Source organism: Chlorocebus sabaeus, chromosome 11, assembly GCF_047675955.1.
Source record: "Chlorocebus sabaeus isolate Y175 chromosome 11, mChlSab1.0.hap1, whole genome shotgun sequence".
NCBI lineage: Eukaryota > Metazoa > Chordata > Mammalia > Primates > Cercopithecidae > Chlorocebus > Chlorocebus sabaeus.
In genome coordinates, this window is record NC_132914.1 from 69,642,592 (window position 1) to 69,660,917 (window position 18,326).

Sequence of the window (18,326 nt, forward strand, 5' to 3'; positions counted from 1 at the left end):
ACCAAGTTCATGGCCAATCAGGAAAGCAAAGAATAATACACAGGAGTAAGGGATGGGGAAAGGTAACTGAGCAGTTGGTTTGTGTTTTCAAAGGAAATAAAAAACTATAAAGGAGTAAAACTGTGTCAGGAAAAAAAAAAAAAAAAAAAAAACCCTTTTCATTATTTTCTCTTCAAAATAAATGCAGACTAGATGAGAAGAATTTTGGCATGTTTGTATGACACACCAACGTCTCAGACATACTATAATAAATAGATAATGATAAACTATAGCCCCTGGAAGGAACTTTGAGCTGAGACCCAGATAAGTTAATGACTCTCACAACTGCACAGTAGTTATGGAAAGTTGACCCTCCAGTCCCTGCATGCATTTCCTAGTGTAATGTCCTTTCCACTGGACTAAATGTTCATAGAGTTTGGTTCACTTTGGTTGTTGGAAAAAGCTCTGCAGAGGAAGAGATAAAGCCAAGTAAGCTATTTACAGTTTCAGAGCTGGGCTCTTATCATGGAATGTCAGAAAATGCTGCAAATAAGCAGGTGTAATAAAATTATATTTTATTACTTTTGAGTAATAGCTATGTTTATGAAGATTTACTCTCCGTGTTATGATTAAGTGGGACCTACTTACTCTAAAAGAAGAAAACAACTGTGATTTTTTCACAGTATAAAGTGAATTATTGTACAAAATTCACTTGATTAACCATACAGTAATCACTCAGTTTGCAAAATATTTTGTATTTTTCTCCCACTTGTTGAACTGGGTCTAATGTGTTCCAGCAGGTCACTGGAGTGAGATACTGGAGTACAGATAAGGTGAATGATTGTTTTTAAGTAAAAATGCGACTACAATTGGCTTTACTTGGTAACTAAAGGACATGTTCAACAGGGTGTTAGGACTGATTGAATAAATCCATCTATTTCTCTGCATCCCTACTGCCATCTCTCCAGTCCAAACCACTGTTATCTTTCACTTGGACTTCTACAATAGTCTAACTCATGTCCTTTTATTTGTTTCTGTTTCCTCCTAATCCATCATCTTCACTGCAGCCAATATAGACTGCTAAAACCTGATTCCGATCATGTCATTTTATGGCTTAAAATCTTTAAGTGACTTGCTTGTGCTGACAATATTAAATTCATATTTTGCAATTCGGTTTACAGACACTTGTGTAATATGTTTTGTAGCTTCTCTTTGCTTCTCCAGTGTCACCTATCACTATATATCTCCTCACTTTTCTAATTAGTCTTTCTGCCTGCAGTTTTAACAGGCAGCTTTCTATACCTCACTTCACCTAGTATAGGTTGCTGTGGTTTTTCTGAAATATGAAACTAATTTTATCATGTTCTGGCTTAATATCTTCCTACAAATTCCCACACTTTTAAAAAATTAATAATTATTATTATTTTTTGAGATGGAGTCTTGCTCTGTCACCAAGACTGGAATGCAATGGCATGATCTTGGCTCACTGCAACCTCTGCCTCCAGGGTTCATGCAATTATTCTGTCTCAGCCTTTCAGGTATCTGGGATTACAGGCATGCACCACCACACCCAGCTAATTTTCATAATTTTAGTAGAGACGGGGTTTTGCCATGTTGGCCGGGCTGGTCTCGAAATCCTGACTTCAAGTGATCTACCTGCCTCAGCCTCCCAAATTGCTGGGACTACAGGCGTGAGCCACACACCAGGCCAATTCCCATACCTTTTAAAATAACACCCCAGTATTCAGTAATCCCTTTAAGGTCACTTACTATTTGGTCAGAACCATTGCCATAGTACATATTGTTACCATCGTCTGGGATATCCTCCTCTTGGTAGCTTCATATGTCCAGCTTATCTTTCAAGATTTAGCTGAAACTTCCCCTCCTCTGAGATGGGTCCTTATTACATACTTCATACTTCCTTAGGACCTATACATACCTATGAAACTCATTCATTTGCTCATTTATTCATCAAAGTTGTATGTACTAGGCATTTGAGAGGCAAACTGAACAAAATATTTTGACTCACAAAACCAACTCTTTCATGTGGCTTGAGCTAGTGGATAAAAATCTTTGCCCTCATACAATGTACATTCTGAAAAAATGGTAGCAGGAAGCAAAATGAATAAATAAAACATATTTTGCTAAATGGTGATAAGTGTTTCAGAAAACAATAAAGCAAGAAAAGGAGATAGATGATCCTGGGGTCAGAGGGAAGGATTTTCAGAAAGTGTGAGATTTGGATAAATATCTAAAGAAGATGGAGGAACTAATCATGGGGCTATCTAGGGGAAAACTCCAAATCCTTGATCGAGAATCTCTCTGGTATGTTTGAGGAGTGACAAGGAAGCTAGTGTTATGGGTGGATTGAAGTTAGTGTGCAGCAAAGTGCTAGAATATGAATCCGGAGAGCTAAAAGGGACTAGATTAGTGTAGGACATTTGGGGCCCTTGTAAAACCCTGGACTTCTGCTGTGAGGGGAGAAGCCACTGAAGGAGGAAAAGCGGAAGAGTGCATGATTTGATGCTCATTTTAACAAGAAAGTTTTGATTGCTGTATACATAACAGCTTGAAGGGAGCAAGGGATGAGGTATCAGTAGGAAAATAAAGCAGTCATTCAGGCAAGAAATGGAGGAGGCTTGGACCAGGGTGGTAGTAGTGGGGTTGTGAGAATTGGTTGGATTTTGGATGTATTTTTAAAGGTAGAGTTTAGGATATGCTGACTAACTGGAGTGTGAGAGTAAGAGGGAATACAAAGATGATGAACATACAGAGGTTGGGCGTGGACAGCTGGATAGAAGGATAGAATTACCATTAACCGAGGTGGGAAAGATTTTAGAAGGAGAAGGGGTGTGTGTGTGTGTGTGTGTGTGTGTGTGTGTGTGTGTGTGTATGTGGATATCAGGAGTTTGGTTTTAGACCTGTTAAGTTTGAGATGCTTGTTAGCTCTCTAAGTAGAAATGTCAGTGTCAAGTGGACAGTTGAATTAATGCATCTGGAAGTCTGGAATAACTGGATACACTTTTGGCATCTACAAGATATTTATGGCCCTGAGACTAGATGTTATCACCAAGGAACTGAGTGTAGCGGAAAAGTGAAGAGATCTGTGTATTGAAACTTGGGAACCCTCCAATGTTTATCAGTGATTGGGATGAGTAGAAGGAGGAATTGGGCAGGAGACTGAGGAGTGGCAGTGAGATAGATAGAAAAGTAAGAGAAGTGAATAAAATGCTTTAAGGACAGGAAGTGATCGATCAACTGTGCAAACGCTGCTAACAGCTGAAGCATGTTGAAGACTGAGAACTGACTGTTGGATTTGGTATCTTGAGGCCATTAGTGATCTTTATGTGAACAGTTCTGGTAGAGTAGTGGGAATGAAAGCCTTGTTGAAATGAGTTCAAGGGAGACTAGAAAAAGGGAGTATAAATAGGTGAATGCCCTACTTGCACTGATAGTCTCAGGTTGTAAGTATTCTCAGATGTGTTTTGGTTTGGCTGTTAACTGGCATGTTCACCTCGGCTATATAGGAAACTCTTTCAAGGAGCATTATCTGGAAACCATAGCTGGAGGAACTGTGATCAAGAAAGCATAGACTGGTGATGTGGAAGATAAAGGTGGGTATTTGGGGAATTATGCCTTTGAAAAGGCAAGAGGAGATTAAATGTGAAGAGCTTAGCCTTGGATAGGAGCTTAGTCAGTTCATCCTTTGTAATGGGAGGGAAGAGAGGGCACATTGTTGTATTTCTCACATTGTATTTTTGTGGTTAATTTATTTGTTTGTTTTTACACATATTATGAATCTCTTAAGAGCAGTAAGTATAAATGTCTTGCTCATTGTATGGTAGGAATTTTACTGTTCTATTTCTATTCCCTAGTACAATGTCTGGTGCACAGCAGGTACACAATAAAGGTTTGAATGAGAAAATGAAGACACTGTGCTAAACATGTATATGTTTTATCTTCTTGCTTAAATTGGATCATTTCTGTCAAATCTTGACAACCAGATTAATTTAATTGTGTTTCTCTTGTCTGGGTGTACAGATAGCTTGACTAACTGGTAAGATTGATTGATAGGAATGGCTGTGTTTCCACCAAAAACAGGGAAGCGTCCTAAGAGTAAAACCAGTGACATTTGCTGTATCATTTTAGGGTAGTTCTGGTTATGGTTTTAACATGAATCTACTAGATACTTTATGTAGAATCTTTGAAAGCTATCCATTCTTCCCCAGTATCCATTTTACATTTATATTTTGCCATTCATATGGCAGGTATCATTATCTGTGGTCACAATGTAACTTAATAAATGAGAAGGTCTTTGAGAATGGTGATTGCATCTTCATTGCTTTTTATCTCAATAATGCATGCCTTCGTCATTGCTAAATTACAAATGCTTAGTCCAGGCCCTGATACAAGGTGGGTGCCAAATAAATATTTGTTGAATGAATGAACGCAGAATTAATGAAAACTGTCTCTTGTGAATGTTGTTGGTGCATAGACAGACTAGATCCCTTTTCCTGTTTGGTATGCATATCTTCTAGCTCCCACTGCTTTGCTCCTAACAGCTCACACAGGACATCTTCTCCAAAGGACTATCTCTGGGCAGTGAGACCTGCATCATCAAGATGCTCAAGAACCAGAAGTGCCTGGGGTTTTATGTCTTCCCCTTGGTAACCAGTAGCCAATGACAAGGTGCAAGAGTATGGGTGTCTAGTTCTCTTGCCCCAAGGCAGTGTGAACTCACCAGTGTAATTCACACTCCAGAGCTCCTGTGGATCAGGCTGAGTCCAGGACTTCACCTGAAATTGCACCCTTACTTGGTTTATTATACTCCATCTTCCTGCTTCCCCCATTCTCCTGTAAGTTTCTCCTTAGAGCACTTCTTTATTAAATCACTTGTACATTCATCTTTTTTTAAAGGTCTGCTTCCTAGGAACTTTACTTCAGATATTGCATATTTATTCACAGTTATTGTCAGGGGTAGGAGATCCTAACCACTGCCTTCTTAAGAGTGCCAAGTTCTGCTGTTGCAGGTAGTCTTCCTGATAATTTTTGGTTTTTTAATACTGCCAGCCCAAATTGTTGGTGACTGTAGACTAAATTTGATGTTTTATTTAGTTGTTGGTAGGAAAGTAGCTTCACAATTTCAGTAAGTAATTGTTATAGAATTTAGTAAATAACTTAGTGCATTACAAGTCTTTCGAACATACAGTCAGAATGTGTTTTCCTTGACTTTATACTCTTTTTAATTACACACATTTCTGTTCTCTCTCCTTAGGCAGAGATAATAGTTAATCATATAATCCATTTTTATTATAAATCATAATAAATGATGTATAACATGTACAGCTTTTTCTGTTTTTTAATTGAATGTAAATATTTAATGAGTACAACTTTCTTTTTTTATTGAATGTAAGTATTCACTTCTGTATACTGAGTAAACACTTTTTTTTAGGTATTTGAAAATACCACAAATTCCCTTATCTGTAAAATGGGATTGGAAGTAATGTGTTTTAGAACTGAAAGCACTTTAGCAGCCAGCTGGTGGCCAACACGTTCATTTTATAAATGAGAACATTTGAGACCCAAAGAAATTAACTAATTTGTTCAATATCACCCACCTTGGTTAGTGGCAGAGTAGGACTAAAATCCATCTCCCAAGCCACTGTACTCTCAACTGCTCCACAATATACATATTTCTTATTCATAGGATTGATATGAGGATTAGGGACCACATCTGTGAAAAATAGATTTAGCCTTTGGAAAGAAAGATGCTAGATAGCTTTATGAAAGCTTTATGAAAACTAATCTCATTTTAACCTTTTCTATACAATTGTTAGTTTTGTTCAGTTTTACGTTACTTGCTTTAGGCTTTTTTTTTTTTTTTTTTTTTTTTTTTTTTTTTTTTTTGGCCAAGGACTAGATAATATACAATGCTTACTTTAAAAATCTGGATTGTGTTAGAAATATGAATTACTCCGCTGAGTTTGAAGCCAGGAGCAGTTGCAGACAGCCTTCCAGAATGGTGATTGCTTGTATACATGAAAACTTTTCTATCCTTACTTTGCATATTGGGAATAAATACAGTTGATTCCAAAGAAAAAAAGGAAGCATAAATTATAGATATATATTCTCAGTCTGGTAATACTTCGGAAGCTTGATATAACCTGTCTTTAACAAACCATGAATTTTTTCTCCTGCCAAGCCGCCATATCCTGGCTACTTTCAGCACAGTCAGGGTCCCATTATACTAATCCACTGTACCTTCCTATCTCTAGCAAGCACATGTAAGTGATAACGTTGAATATTTATTTTGATGCAAGGTGTGTAAATCTTCTCAATGTCATCTTGTAAAGCGAGGAAATTGTGACTTGCTCTACTTGGTTACTTCAATTACTTCAATTGTTTAAGTTTGGTCCTTTCAGCCCCAGTGTGCTTTGATGTAGCGTATGAACAAGAATCCTGTTTAAATTTTGTAGTATTCTAAGTGATTTGTGTAGATTTGTATTTGCAGGGAAGATAAAACTCAAGCGCTAAAAGGCTACAGTAACTTTTATATATATTTTTAATTAGGTACGATTATATGCAAGACCTGATGCTATCAGAAGAGGATCCGGGGACTATGCTCTCCATATAACAAAGAGATTAATAGAATTTTATGAAGACTACTTTAAAGTGCCCTATTCCTTGCCAAAACTAGGTAAGAATTTTCTTGGTTATTTTATTGGAAGGGCTCCTTGAAAGTGGAATTTCTTCTTCATGTGTTTATTTGGGTCATCCAGAAGCATGAACATTCTGAGATTTATATTTTTAGAGAAGATAAGCATAAAAAAATTTATTTTGAGGAGGTAAAATAAGATTTAGTGTTTCTGGAGTCTTGCCAAGAAGTGCTCATAGGAATTAAGAAAAGCATTATGTTAGTTTAGGATTCCAAAAGACAAGCCAAATAGCTATAACTTGTTGAATATGTACTATGGAGGGGTGCTTGCCAACATCATATTTAATCAGTAAAACTACCATGGGGGTAGGTACAACTAGAACATTTTCCATATAAGGGAGTTGAGACCCAGGGAATTTTCCATTCATCTAGACAGCCAGTAAGTGAAGGGGTTGGGATTTCAAACTAGGTCTTGATGACTCCCCAAACAACTCACTATTTTATCTGGAGAAGACATTCATTGATTTGTTTCTCCTTCCAAATTTTCACATGTCAGACCTCGATGTATGTTATCCCTTAGATTATTTTTATTCAGTCATATATCTAGTATACTGTTATAGTAAATAGAATACAAATAAAAGAGAAGAGAAACTTGGTAATAATGGAGATTGTATTCTCTGTGAATGTTCTTATATTTCTTTCTTTTACAAAGAGAATGTACTCAGTAATTGTCGGTCAAATGCATAAATGAATTAATTGGTTATCTGAATTTCAATGAGGCTGCTGTTTTTGCCAGGGAGTGAACAATACTTTCCAGGAAGTTAGAAGGGTACCTACATGCATTAGAAATGTGGAAGTTATTTCTCCTTCCCAGAAAACCTGTTTTGAAATATTACATCACAACAGTCCTTTGTTCCCCTCTCATCTCTCCTCTTCCCTTATCTTTCCCAAGAGCATTTTTGATCAAATTCCACATTAAAGGTATTTCTCATTGGCAAGAATAAAGTGCTTACTTGATCAAAAGTTTTTGTGTTTGAACCACAGGTTCCCCTCCCTGGAGAACCGGGCCGCCTTCATTAAAGTGCTTGCCTGCTGTGTAGCTTTATTGGTCTTGCAATGAGTAGTTAGTTCAGAAAGTTAAGAGAATAGTTGATATTGTTATCAATGGGTGTGACATACAATTTTTATGAGTGATATTACAAAATTCTGAGATCTTTTTGAAATATGTGCTTTTAGAATTCATAGGCAAAATTTTAATTTAAACAGGATCAATGTTTTGTTTTGTTCTGTTTTCCTTCTCTTTTCTCCCTGTATATCAACTTCCCTGTTAGAACCTGTTACACTGAAATCTCCCTGGTGGTCACCCAAGGCAGAAAGGAATACTTGACCTCATTTGCATGGAAGGTGGCACTGTTATCTACTCCAGGTATAACTGGCTGGGAACTTCCCAGCTTGACCCTAATGTAAAATTCACAAGTGCTTATATCGCAAGTTTAGCAAGAGAAATAAAATGTGGATCTTTATTTGTCCCCTTCAGACCAGTAATTAGCAGAGGAACTCAATGTATAACATCAGGGGGTTCCATGTAACTGTCAGCTTGCGCAGGAAGCATTTCTGTTCCTCTATTTCACTCACAATTGAACCATGCAGCCTTTCATCTGTAGAAAAGAGCTTTGTTCGCCATTACCACTACTTGTTAAGCTACCTTATGGTGTATATAATTGAATGACTTGACTTATCCCAGCGTACTTCCTTTTATGTATCTAGGGGAGTTACCATAGCCCATGGTGCTTTGTAAAATTTCAATTAAAGTTCTACTTATTTTATATATCTACAGATATTTAGATCTATGTTAATGGATTTATAAATATGCTTTGTAAATACCCCTTACATAAAATCCCCTAAGCACATATGCATTTTGATGAATCCCTACTTTCCATTATACATTATGAATCATATTTTAAATAAATTCTATGGAAACCAGTTTAGTCTTTGTTGGTGATGCGTATGGATGTATCCTAGATATCAGCTGAGGCTGCCTTGACCCTTCATATCTAAGATGGTTTTCGAGACCTATTCAACTCTTTCTGCATGCCCTAATTTGTTCTGTAAGCATTTATTGATTGCCTACCATGGACATTTTTCTATAAGAAGCAGATATACCAGTGAATGAAAAAGGCAAAATTCTTCTCTCTTCTGGGGCTTACATTCTTTTAGATGAATATAGACATTAAAGCAATTAGTAACATTTATAGTATATCAGATTGGAGATGCATGCCGTTAAAAATAAAGCTAGAGCAGAGGGATGGGAAGCATGGGGGACAGATGGGACATGGGAAAGGGGTTGAGTTTTTTAAATGGGCAGTCATGGAAGGCTTCATTGGGAAGATGGCTTTTAAGTGAAGGACTAAACTCAGCAGATATCATGGGGCAAAAACTACAGGCAGAGGGAACAAAGTGCCTAGATATTGAGGTGAAAGTTTTCCTGGTATTTTTGAGGAACAACAAAGATGCAAGTATGACAGGAGCAGAGTGAGTAAAAGGGTGAGAAGTAGATGATACCGTCAAGGAGGAATGGGTGGGTGGCAGATCATGGACCACTAGCAGGCTGCAGCTCCCTCCCTCCCTTTTTTCCTCCCTCCCTTTTTTCCTCCCTCCCTTCCTTCCTTCCTTCCTTCCTTCCTTCCTTCCTTCCTTCCTTCCTTCCTTCCTTCCTTCCTTCCTTCCTTCTTTCCTTCGTCTCTCCCTCCCTCCTTCCCTCCCTCTCCTCCCTCTCTCTCCTCTCTCTCTCTTTCTTTCCTTCCTCCCTCCCTCCCTCCCTCCCTCCCTCCCTCCCTTCCTTCCTTCCTTCCTTCCTTCCTTCCTTCCTTCCTTCCTTCCTTCCTTCCTTCCTTCCTTCCTCTCTCTCTCTCTCTCTCTTTCTCTCTCTCTTTCTTTCTTCTTTATTGTTTTGTGAGATGGAACTCTATGGGTCTGTTTTAAGCAGAGGCATTATATAATAATCTGATTAATGTTGTAAAGGGTCATTCTGTGGCTAAATTGAGAATACACTGTAGGGCAATGATTCTCAATTGCGGGACAACTTTGTCCCTCAGATGCATTTGGTAATATCTGGAGACATTTTTGTTTATTACAACTTGGGAGGTGAGTACATTGTGTGCTACTAGCAGTTAGTTGGTAGAGGCCCGGTGGATACTGCTAACCATCTTACAATGCACCGAATAGCTCTTCACAACAAAGAGTTATTTAGCCCAAAATATCAATACTACCAAGGTTGAAAGAACCTGCTGTAAGAGGACATGACAGAGGCGTGACAACTAGCTAAGAGGCTATAGCAAAATTCAGACAAAATATGATGGCTGCTTGGATGAGGATGTTAACAGTTAGAGGTCAGAAGTGGTGCCATTCTGGATATATATTGTAAGTAGATAAAAAGCTTTTAATAGTGAACAAAATATGGGATTGTAAGAGAAAGGGAGGCATCTAGGGCAATTCCAAGGCTTTTGGCCTGAGAACTAGGAGAGTGGAAGTGCCATTTACTGAGACAGAAAGATTGTGGAAGGTGATAATTTTTGAGCCTGATATGTCTATTTCACATTTAGGTAGCATTTTTATGTCTTTAAGAAATCCAGGAATTTGGGTGAGTAATCTGACTAGAGATGTATATTTGCCAGCATATTATGTTATGTAAAGTTGTGAAGCTGAATGGGACTACCGCAGCAGTGAAGGCAGATGGAAAGAAAATAGGAGCAAGCGGGGACCCATGTTCAGAGGTTGAAGACTCTAGGAGTCAGAAATGATGACTGAGCGGCAGCATATGGTTGATGTTAAGAGAACCAGGTGTTTGTGGTGTCGGGGACATCAAGTGGAGAAAGCATTTCAAAGAGTAAGTAATACTTTGCATATTGGGAATAAAGACAGTTAATTCCAAAGAAAAAAAAGGAAGCATAAATTATAGATATATATTCTCAGTCTGGTAATATATTCACACATATTTTGTGGTTCCTCAAAATCACACACATCTAACTTGTGTTAAATCAAGTTAGATGAGGTCTCAGAATTAACCATTCATCGATGCTAGCAATATGAAGGTCACCGGTGACCTTGACAAAAGCAGTTCTAGAATACAGACTTGACAGGTGTGCTTAAAAGCAAATGGGCATGGGGTTGGGGAAGGGAGACAGTGACTAGAAGCAGTGAGTGAAGATCACCTGTTGGCATTTCTAAAAATGCTCAGTAGGAAGAGTTCTGGGAATGGAGGGAGAGGGAGACAGACCTGTGGTATAACAATATTAACAATACCCACCTCTGGAGAAGAGCTGTTTCTGCTGAAGTGATGGCATTCTTACATCACAAATTATCCCTGTCCCAAATCATGTCCAGGGAGGTGTGGAATTTGCCTCTTTCATTGGTTTGCATTAGAAAACCAAAAATTGAAATAAATAAATAAATAAATAGGAAGACTCTCCACCAGTTGGCCTGACTTTACCGAAGCTTTGGAGGGAATGTTTGTCTGTGTGAATTTCAGGGTGTTACACTGCAAAACAGACAAACAAGGAAGTACAAACAAAATCTTAAAACTTAGTATTGGATCCTTCTTCTCTCAAAAGTCGTTTTGCTGTTCTGTCATAAACTCTACAATACATTCTTTCTTCCCGAATTCGTTTTTATTTCTGATGTGGAATTAGTTTACATTTCTCCACTGTGGCCTCATCTCATGCTAGTTCATCTCTAAAGATTTAAGTTTCCACCTCAAGTAGTTTATCAGGATAGTTCCCTAAGAGGAATTCTGATTTTTTGCTGTTAGGATAATATCTGATTCTTGCTGTGAGGATAATAATTTATTCTCTTTGTTACATAAAGGCTCTCCTTTATCATTGATAAGCCAAAATAAGTAACCAGTGCACACTATGTGAAAATTTGTTTTTAAATCTCTAACTGAGGTAATTAAAACTAAGGTTTGCAGAGATTTTCTATTTCTTGGTATTAAATTGTAATAAGAGGTATAGCACCTACTTAATACAATACAGCAATCCTTTCTATATCTATGCACCGTGTTTTCATAAGAACTGTCAGAGGCATGGAGTGTTACTTTAAAAGAAAGTTGTAGACATATAAAAGAATTGTTATCTTTTTTATATCTCAAAAGCATATTGATAAAATGACAACTATTTGTGCTTACTAAATGTGAGCCACTTTTAAGGGCTTTGACCATTCTAACCCATTGAATCTTTATTTATTTATTTTTTGAGATGGAGTCTGGCTTTGTTGCCCAGGCTAGAGTGCAATGGCATGATCTTGTCTCACTGCAACCTCCGCCTTCCGGGTTCAAGTGATTCTCCTATCTCAGCCTACCCTGTAGCGGGGACTATAGGCGTGTGCCACCACACCCAGCTAATTTTTGTATTTTTAGTAGAGATGGGGTTTCACGTTGGTCAGACTGGTGTTGAACTCCTGACCTCAGGTGAGCCACTGTGCCTGGCCCCCCATTTAATCTTTATTTCAGCTTTTTCTGGTAATTCCTTTTTTTTTTTTCATTTTCCAGATGAGGAAATTTAGGCACTCAGTGACTAAATAATATGTTTTGATCACACAGCAGTAAACGTAGATTTGAAATTCAAACCCAGGCTGTCTGACTCCAAAATCTTGGGATTCTGCTGAAATGGATTCCAGAAATTTAAATAATTCAGAGATTAAAATATAGGTTGCCTTATAAACGCAATGATTTGATTGTTAGAGGAATGATATAACAGCTATTTTTGTTAATTTTTTACTGATGTTTTTACTGATGGTCTTTAAAGAGAATTTGAAAACTTAAAAAAGTACATGTGTTATAACTCATAATTGTATTAACCTGAAGACATATGAGTATTGCAAATATGTTTTAATCATACGTGCAGTATAGTTAATTAGACATCAGATAAAATGACTCAGGTTTATATTGTAATATTTTGTTATTTACCCTATTTAGACTTCAGTTAATGACAGTGTTCAGTTTCCTTTTACTACTACTCTGTAATTTCTAAATCAATGTTTCAAAAAGGAGTGTGATTGGTTTTTTTCAAGACACCATGCTTTTATGAAGAATTCAGTACCTATCTGGAACAGTGCTATGATTGTAGAGGGAGCTCAGGTGTTTTGTAATTAGATTTCTGCCCTCAAGGAGATTGTGGTTTTGTTGAGAGAATGCAATATTTACAGAAGTGAATGAATTAAAGACTCACACAATATAGAATATAATCAAGCACCAACATTTTGTAGAGTAAATATTTAGTATTATGCTAAAAGAGTGGGATCGTTGTACAATGCTGTAGGAATAAAATACACATAAAGAGAAGTCTTATTTTTACTTCATGCTGGACCAAAAAATACATGAATTTAATTGGAGAAGAAATGAGAGAAGAGGCCATTTTGAGAATTGTGTAGTAGGAAAGTCCATGAATACCCTAGGATCTGTGTATCATGCTGATGGAGTCAACATTTTTCCATAACAGAATAGATAAATTATGGGATAAATTACCCTATTGAAGTTCACAAATAAGAGACTAGCTTACGTGATTCATTTTTGCTTAAAATATAATAAATATATATTTTTATTGTGATGATGATGATTGTAATGATGATGATAATTTAATACTTGCAAATACTAAAGCTTTTTCATCACATATTTGTATTATTAAATTTATATAAAATATTTATAATGATTCTGGACATTTTATCCTCTGTGGTTATGTGTTTTTGTCTTTAGTGAATATGTTTGCAGTTTTTATTTTGAGGTTATACTTATACTATCTTGATCTTTATCAAATATCTCATAGTTTGAACCTTTTCTTATGTTTTTTAAAGTATGACTTTTCTTGCCTTGTCTTTGATTAGGTAAATACTCAGTTACTATGTATGTGTTTTGTTACTGGCCTAAAGTAATACAGCCTTTTAAAATAAAATCTCTGAGGGTTCTTTATATAGTTTGGTAGTTTGGTCTAATTTTATGTAATGTGAATTAACTCTCAAAATGTTTCCTTCATTGCTTGGTAGATCTTCCTTTATCCCTTTATTTCTCTGCATGTGAGATTGGTCTCCTGAATACAGCACACTGATGGGTCTTGACTCTATCCAATTTTCCAGCCTGTGTCTTTTAATTGGAGCATTTAGCTCATTTACATTTCAGGTTAATATTGTTATGTGTGATTTTGATCCTGTCCTTATGATGTTAGCTGGTGATTTTGCTTGTTAGTTGATGCAGTTTCTTCCTAGCATCGATGATCTTTACATTTCAGCATGTTTTCACAGTGGCTGGTACCAGTTGTTCCTTTCCATGTTTAGTGCTTCCTTCAGGAGCTCTTGTAGGGCATGTCTGGTGGTGACAAAAATCTCTCAGCATTTGCTTATCTGTAAAGGATTTTATTTCTCCTTCACTTATGAAACTTAGTTTGGCTGGATATGAAATTCTGGGTTGAAAATTCTTTCCTTTAAGAATGTTGAATATTGGCCCCCACTCTCTTCTGGCTTGTAGAGTTTCTGCTGAGAGATCTGCTGTTAGTCTGATGGGCTTCCCTTTGTGGGTAACCCGACCTTTCTCTCTGGCTGCCCTTAACATTTTTTCCTTCATTTCAACTTTGGTGAATCTGACAATTATGTGTCTTGGAGTTGCTCTTCTTGAGGAGGATCTTTGTGGCATTCTCTGTATTTCCTGAATTTGAATGTTGGCTTGCCTTGCTAGGTTGGGGAAGTTCTCCTGGATAATATCCTGCAGAGTGTTTCCAACTTGGTTCCATTCTCTAAAAATAAAGGGACGGAGGAAGATCTACCAAGCAAATGGAAAACAAAAAAAGGCAGGGGTTGCAATACTAGTCTCTGATAAAACAGACTTTAAGCCAACAAAGATCAAAAGAGACAAAGAAGGCCATTACATAATGGTAAAGGGATCAATTCAACAAGAAGAGCTAACTATCCTAAATATATATGCACCCAATACAGGAGCACCCAGATTCACAGAGCAAGTCCTTAGAGACTTCCAAGACTTACAAAGAGACTTAGATTCCACACAATAATAAGGGGAGACTTTAACACCCCACCGTCAACATTGGACATATCAACGAAACAGAAAGTTAACAAAGATATCCAGGAATCGAAATCAGCTCTGCACCAAGTGGACCTAATAGATATCTACAGAACTCTCCACCCAAAATCAACAGAATATACATTCTTCTCAGCACCACATCACACTTATTCCAAAATTGACCACATAGTTGAAAGTAAAGCACTCCTTACCAAATGTAAAAAGAACAGAAATTATAACAGACTGTCTCTCAGACCACAGTGCCATCAAACTAGAACTCAGGATTAAGAAACTCACTCAAAACCGCTCAACTACATGGAAACTGAACAACCTGCTCCTGAATGACTATTGGGTACATAACGAAATGAAGGCAGAAATAAAGATGTTCTTTTAAATCAATGAGAGCAAAGATACAACATACCAGAATCTCTGGGACACATTTAAAGCAGTGTGTAGAGGGAAATTTATAACACTAAATGCCCACAAGAGAAAGCAGGAAAGATCTGAAATTGACACTCTAACATCACAATTAAAAGAACTAGAGAAGCAAGAGCAAACACATTCAAAAGCTAACAGAAGGCAAGAAATAACTAAGGTCAGAGTAGAACTGAAGGAGATAGAGACACAGAAAACCCTTCAAAAACTCAATGAATGCAGGAGCTAGTTTTTTGAAAAGATCAGCAAAATTGATAGACCACTAGTAAGACTAATAAAGAAGAAAAGAGAGAAGAATCAAATAGATGCAATAAAAAATGATAAAGGGGATATCACCTCTGACCCCACAGAAATACAAACTGCCATCAGAGAATACTATAAACACCTCTACGCAAATAAACTGGAAAACCTAGAAGAAATGGATAAATCCCTCTCTCCCAAGACTAAACCAGGAAGAAGTTGAATCCCTGAATAGACCAATAACAGGCTCTGAAATTGAGGCACCAATTAATAGCCAAGCAACCAGAAAAAGTCCTGGACCAGATGGATTCACAGCCAAATTCTACCAGAGGTACAAGGAAGAGCTGGTATCATTCCTTCTGAAACTATTCCAATCAATAGAAAAAGAGGGAATCCTCCCTCTTTTTCTCATTTTATGAGGCCAACATCATCCTGATACCAAAGCCTGGCAGAGACACAACAAAAAAAGAGAATTTTAGACCAATATCCCTGATGAACATCGATGCAAAAATCCTCAGTAAAATACTGGCAAACCGAATCCAGCAGCACATCAAAAAGCTTATCCACCATGATGAAGTGGGCTTCATCCCTGGGATGCAAGGCTGGTTCAACATACACAAATCGATAAATGTAATCCAGCATATAAACAGAACCAAAGACAAAAACCACATGATTATCTCAATAGATGCAGAAAAGGCCTTTGACAAAATTCAACAGCCCTTCATGCTAAAAACGCTCAATAAATTTGGTATTGATGGAACATATCTCAAAATAATAAGAGCTATTTATGACAAACCCACAGCCAATATCATACTGAATGGGCAAAAACTGGAAGCATTCCCTTTGAAAACTGGCACAAGACAGGGATGCCCTCTCTCACCACTCCTATTCAACATAGTATTGAAAGTTCTGGCCAGGGCAATCAGACAGGAGAAAGAATTAAAGGGTATTCAGTTAGCAAAAGAGGAAGTCAAATTGTCCCTGTTTGCAGATGACATATTGTATATTTAGAAAACCCCATTGTCTCAGCCCAAAATCTCCTTAAGCTGATAAGCAACTTCAGCAGTCTCAGTATACAAAAATCAATGTGCAAAAATGACAAGCATTCTGATACACCAATAACAGACAGAGAGCCAAATCATGAGTGAACTCCCATTCACAATTACTTCAAAGAGAATGTAATACCTAGGAATCCAACGTACAAGGGATGTGAAGGACCTCTTCAAGGAGAACTACAAACCACTGCTCAATGAAATAAAAGAGGACACAAACAAATGGAAGAACATTCTATGCTCATGGATAGGAAAAATCAATATCGTGAAAATGGCCATAATGCCCAAGGTAATTTATAGATTCAATGCCATCCCCATTAAGCTACCAATGACTTTCTTCACAGAATTGGAAAAAACTCCTTTAAAGGTCATATGAAACCAAAAAAGACCCCGCATTGCCAAGACAATCCTAAGCCAAAAGAACAGAGCTGGAGACATCACATTACCTGACTTCAAACTATACTACAAGGCTACAGTAACCAAAACAGCATGGTACTGGTACCAAAACAGAGATATAGACCAATGGAACAGAACAGAGCCCCCAGAAATAATATCACACATCTACAACCATGTGATATTTGACAAACCTGACAAAAACAAGAAACAGGGAAAGGATTCCCTATTTAATAAATAGTGCTGGGAAAACTGGCTAGCCCTAAGTAGAAAGCTGAAACTAGATCCCTTCCTTACACCTTATACAAAAATTAATTCAAGATGGATTAGAGACTTAAATGTTAGACCTAAAACCATAAAAACCCTAGAAGAAATCCTAGGCAATACCATTCAGGACATAGGCATGGGCAAAGACTTCATGTCTAAAACACCAAAAGCAATAGCAACAAAAGCCAAAATAGACAAATGGGATCTAATTAAACTAAAGAGCTACTGCACAGCAAAAGACACTACCATCAGAGTGAGCAGGCAACCTACAGAATGGGAGAAAATTTTTGCAATCTACTCATCTGACAAAGGGTTAGTATCCAGAACCTACAAAGAACCCAAACAAATTTACAAGAGAAAAACAAACAACTACAAGAAAAAGTGGGCAAAGGATACGAGCAGACACTTCTTAAAAGAAGACATTTGTGTAGCCAATAGACACATGAAAAAATGCTCATCATCACTAGTCATTAGAGAAATGCAAATCAAAACCACAATGAGATACCATCTCACACCAGTTAGAATGGCGATCATTAAAAAATCAGGAAACAACAGGTGCTGGGGAGGATGTGGAGAAATAGGAACACTCTTACTCTGTTGGTGGGACTGTAAACTAGTTAAACCATTGTGGAAGACAGTGTGGCGATGCCTCAGGGATCTAGAACTAGAAATACCATTTGACCCAGCCATCCCATTACTGGGTATATACCCAAAGGATTATAAATCATGCTGCTATGAAGACACAATCACACGTATGTTTATTGCAGCACTATTCACAATAGCAAAGACTTGGAACCAACTGAAATGTTCGTCAATGGCAGACTGGATTAAGAAAATGTAGCACATATACACCATAGAATACTATACAGCCATGAAAAAAGATGAGTTCATGTCCTTTGCAGGGACATGGATGCAGCTGGAAACCGTCATTCTCAGCAAACTATCACAAGAACAGAAAGACAAACACAGCATGTTCTCACTCATAGACAGGAATTGAACAATGAGAACACTTGGACAGAGGAAGAGGATAATCACACACCGGGGCCCGTTGTGGAGTCAGGGGAGAGGGGAGGGATAGCATTAGGAGATATACCTAATATAAATGATGAGTTAATGGGTGCAGCATACCAACATGGCACATGTATTCATATGTAACAAACCTGCACGTTGTGCACATGTACCCTAGAACTTAAAGTATAATAAAAAAAAATAAATAAATATAAAAAGTTTCCTTCAACAAGAGCTC

The 18,326-nt window shown here is 37.4% G+C and overlaps 1 protein-coding gene across 1 annotated transcript in view; it reads left to right on the forward strand.

Moving 5' to 3' along the window:
* The window catches only part of TRHDE (thyrotropin releasing hormone degrading enzyme), a 417,786-nt gene that overhangs the window by 104,739 nt on the left and 294,721 nt on the right, over positions 1 to 18,326 (forward strand). The window contains exon 3 of the mRNA XM_008004042.3: positions 6,550 to 6,676. Within this exon, the coding sequence (XP_008002233.2) occupies positions 6,550 to 6,676 (127 nt within the window). The remainder of the gene's footprint in view (positions 1 to 6,549; positions 6,677 to 18,326) is intronic.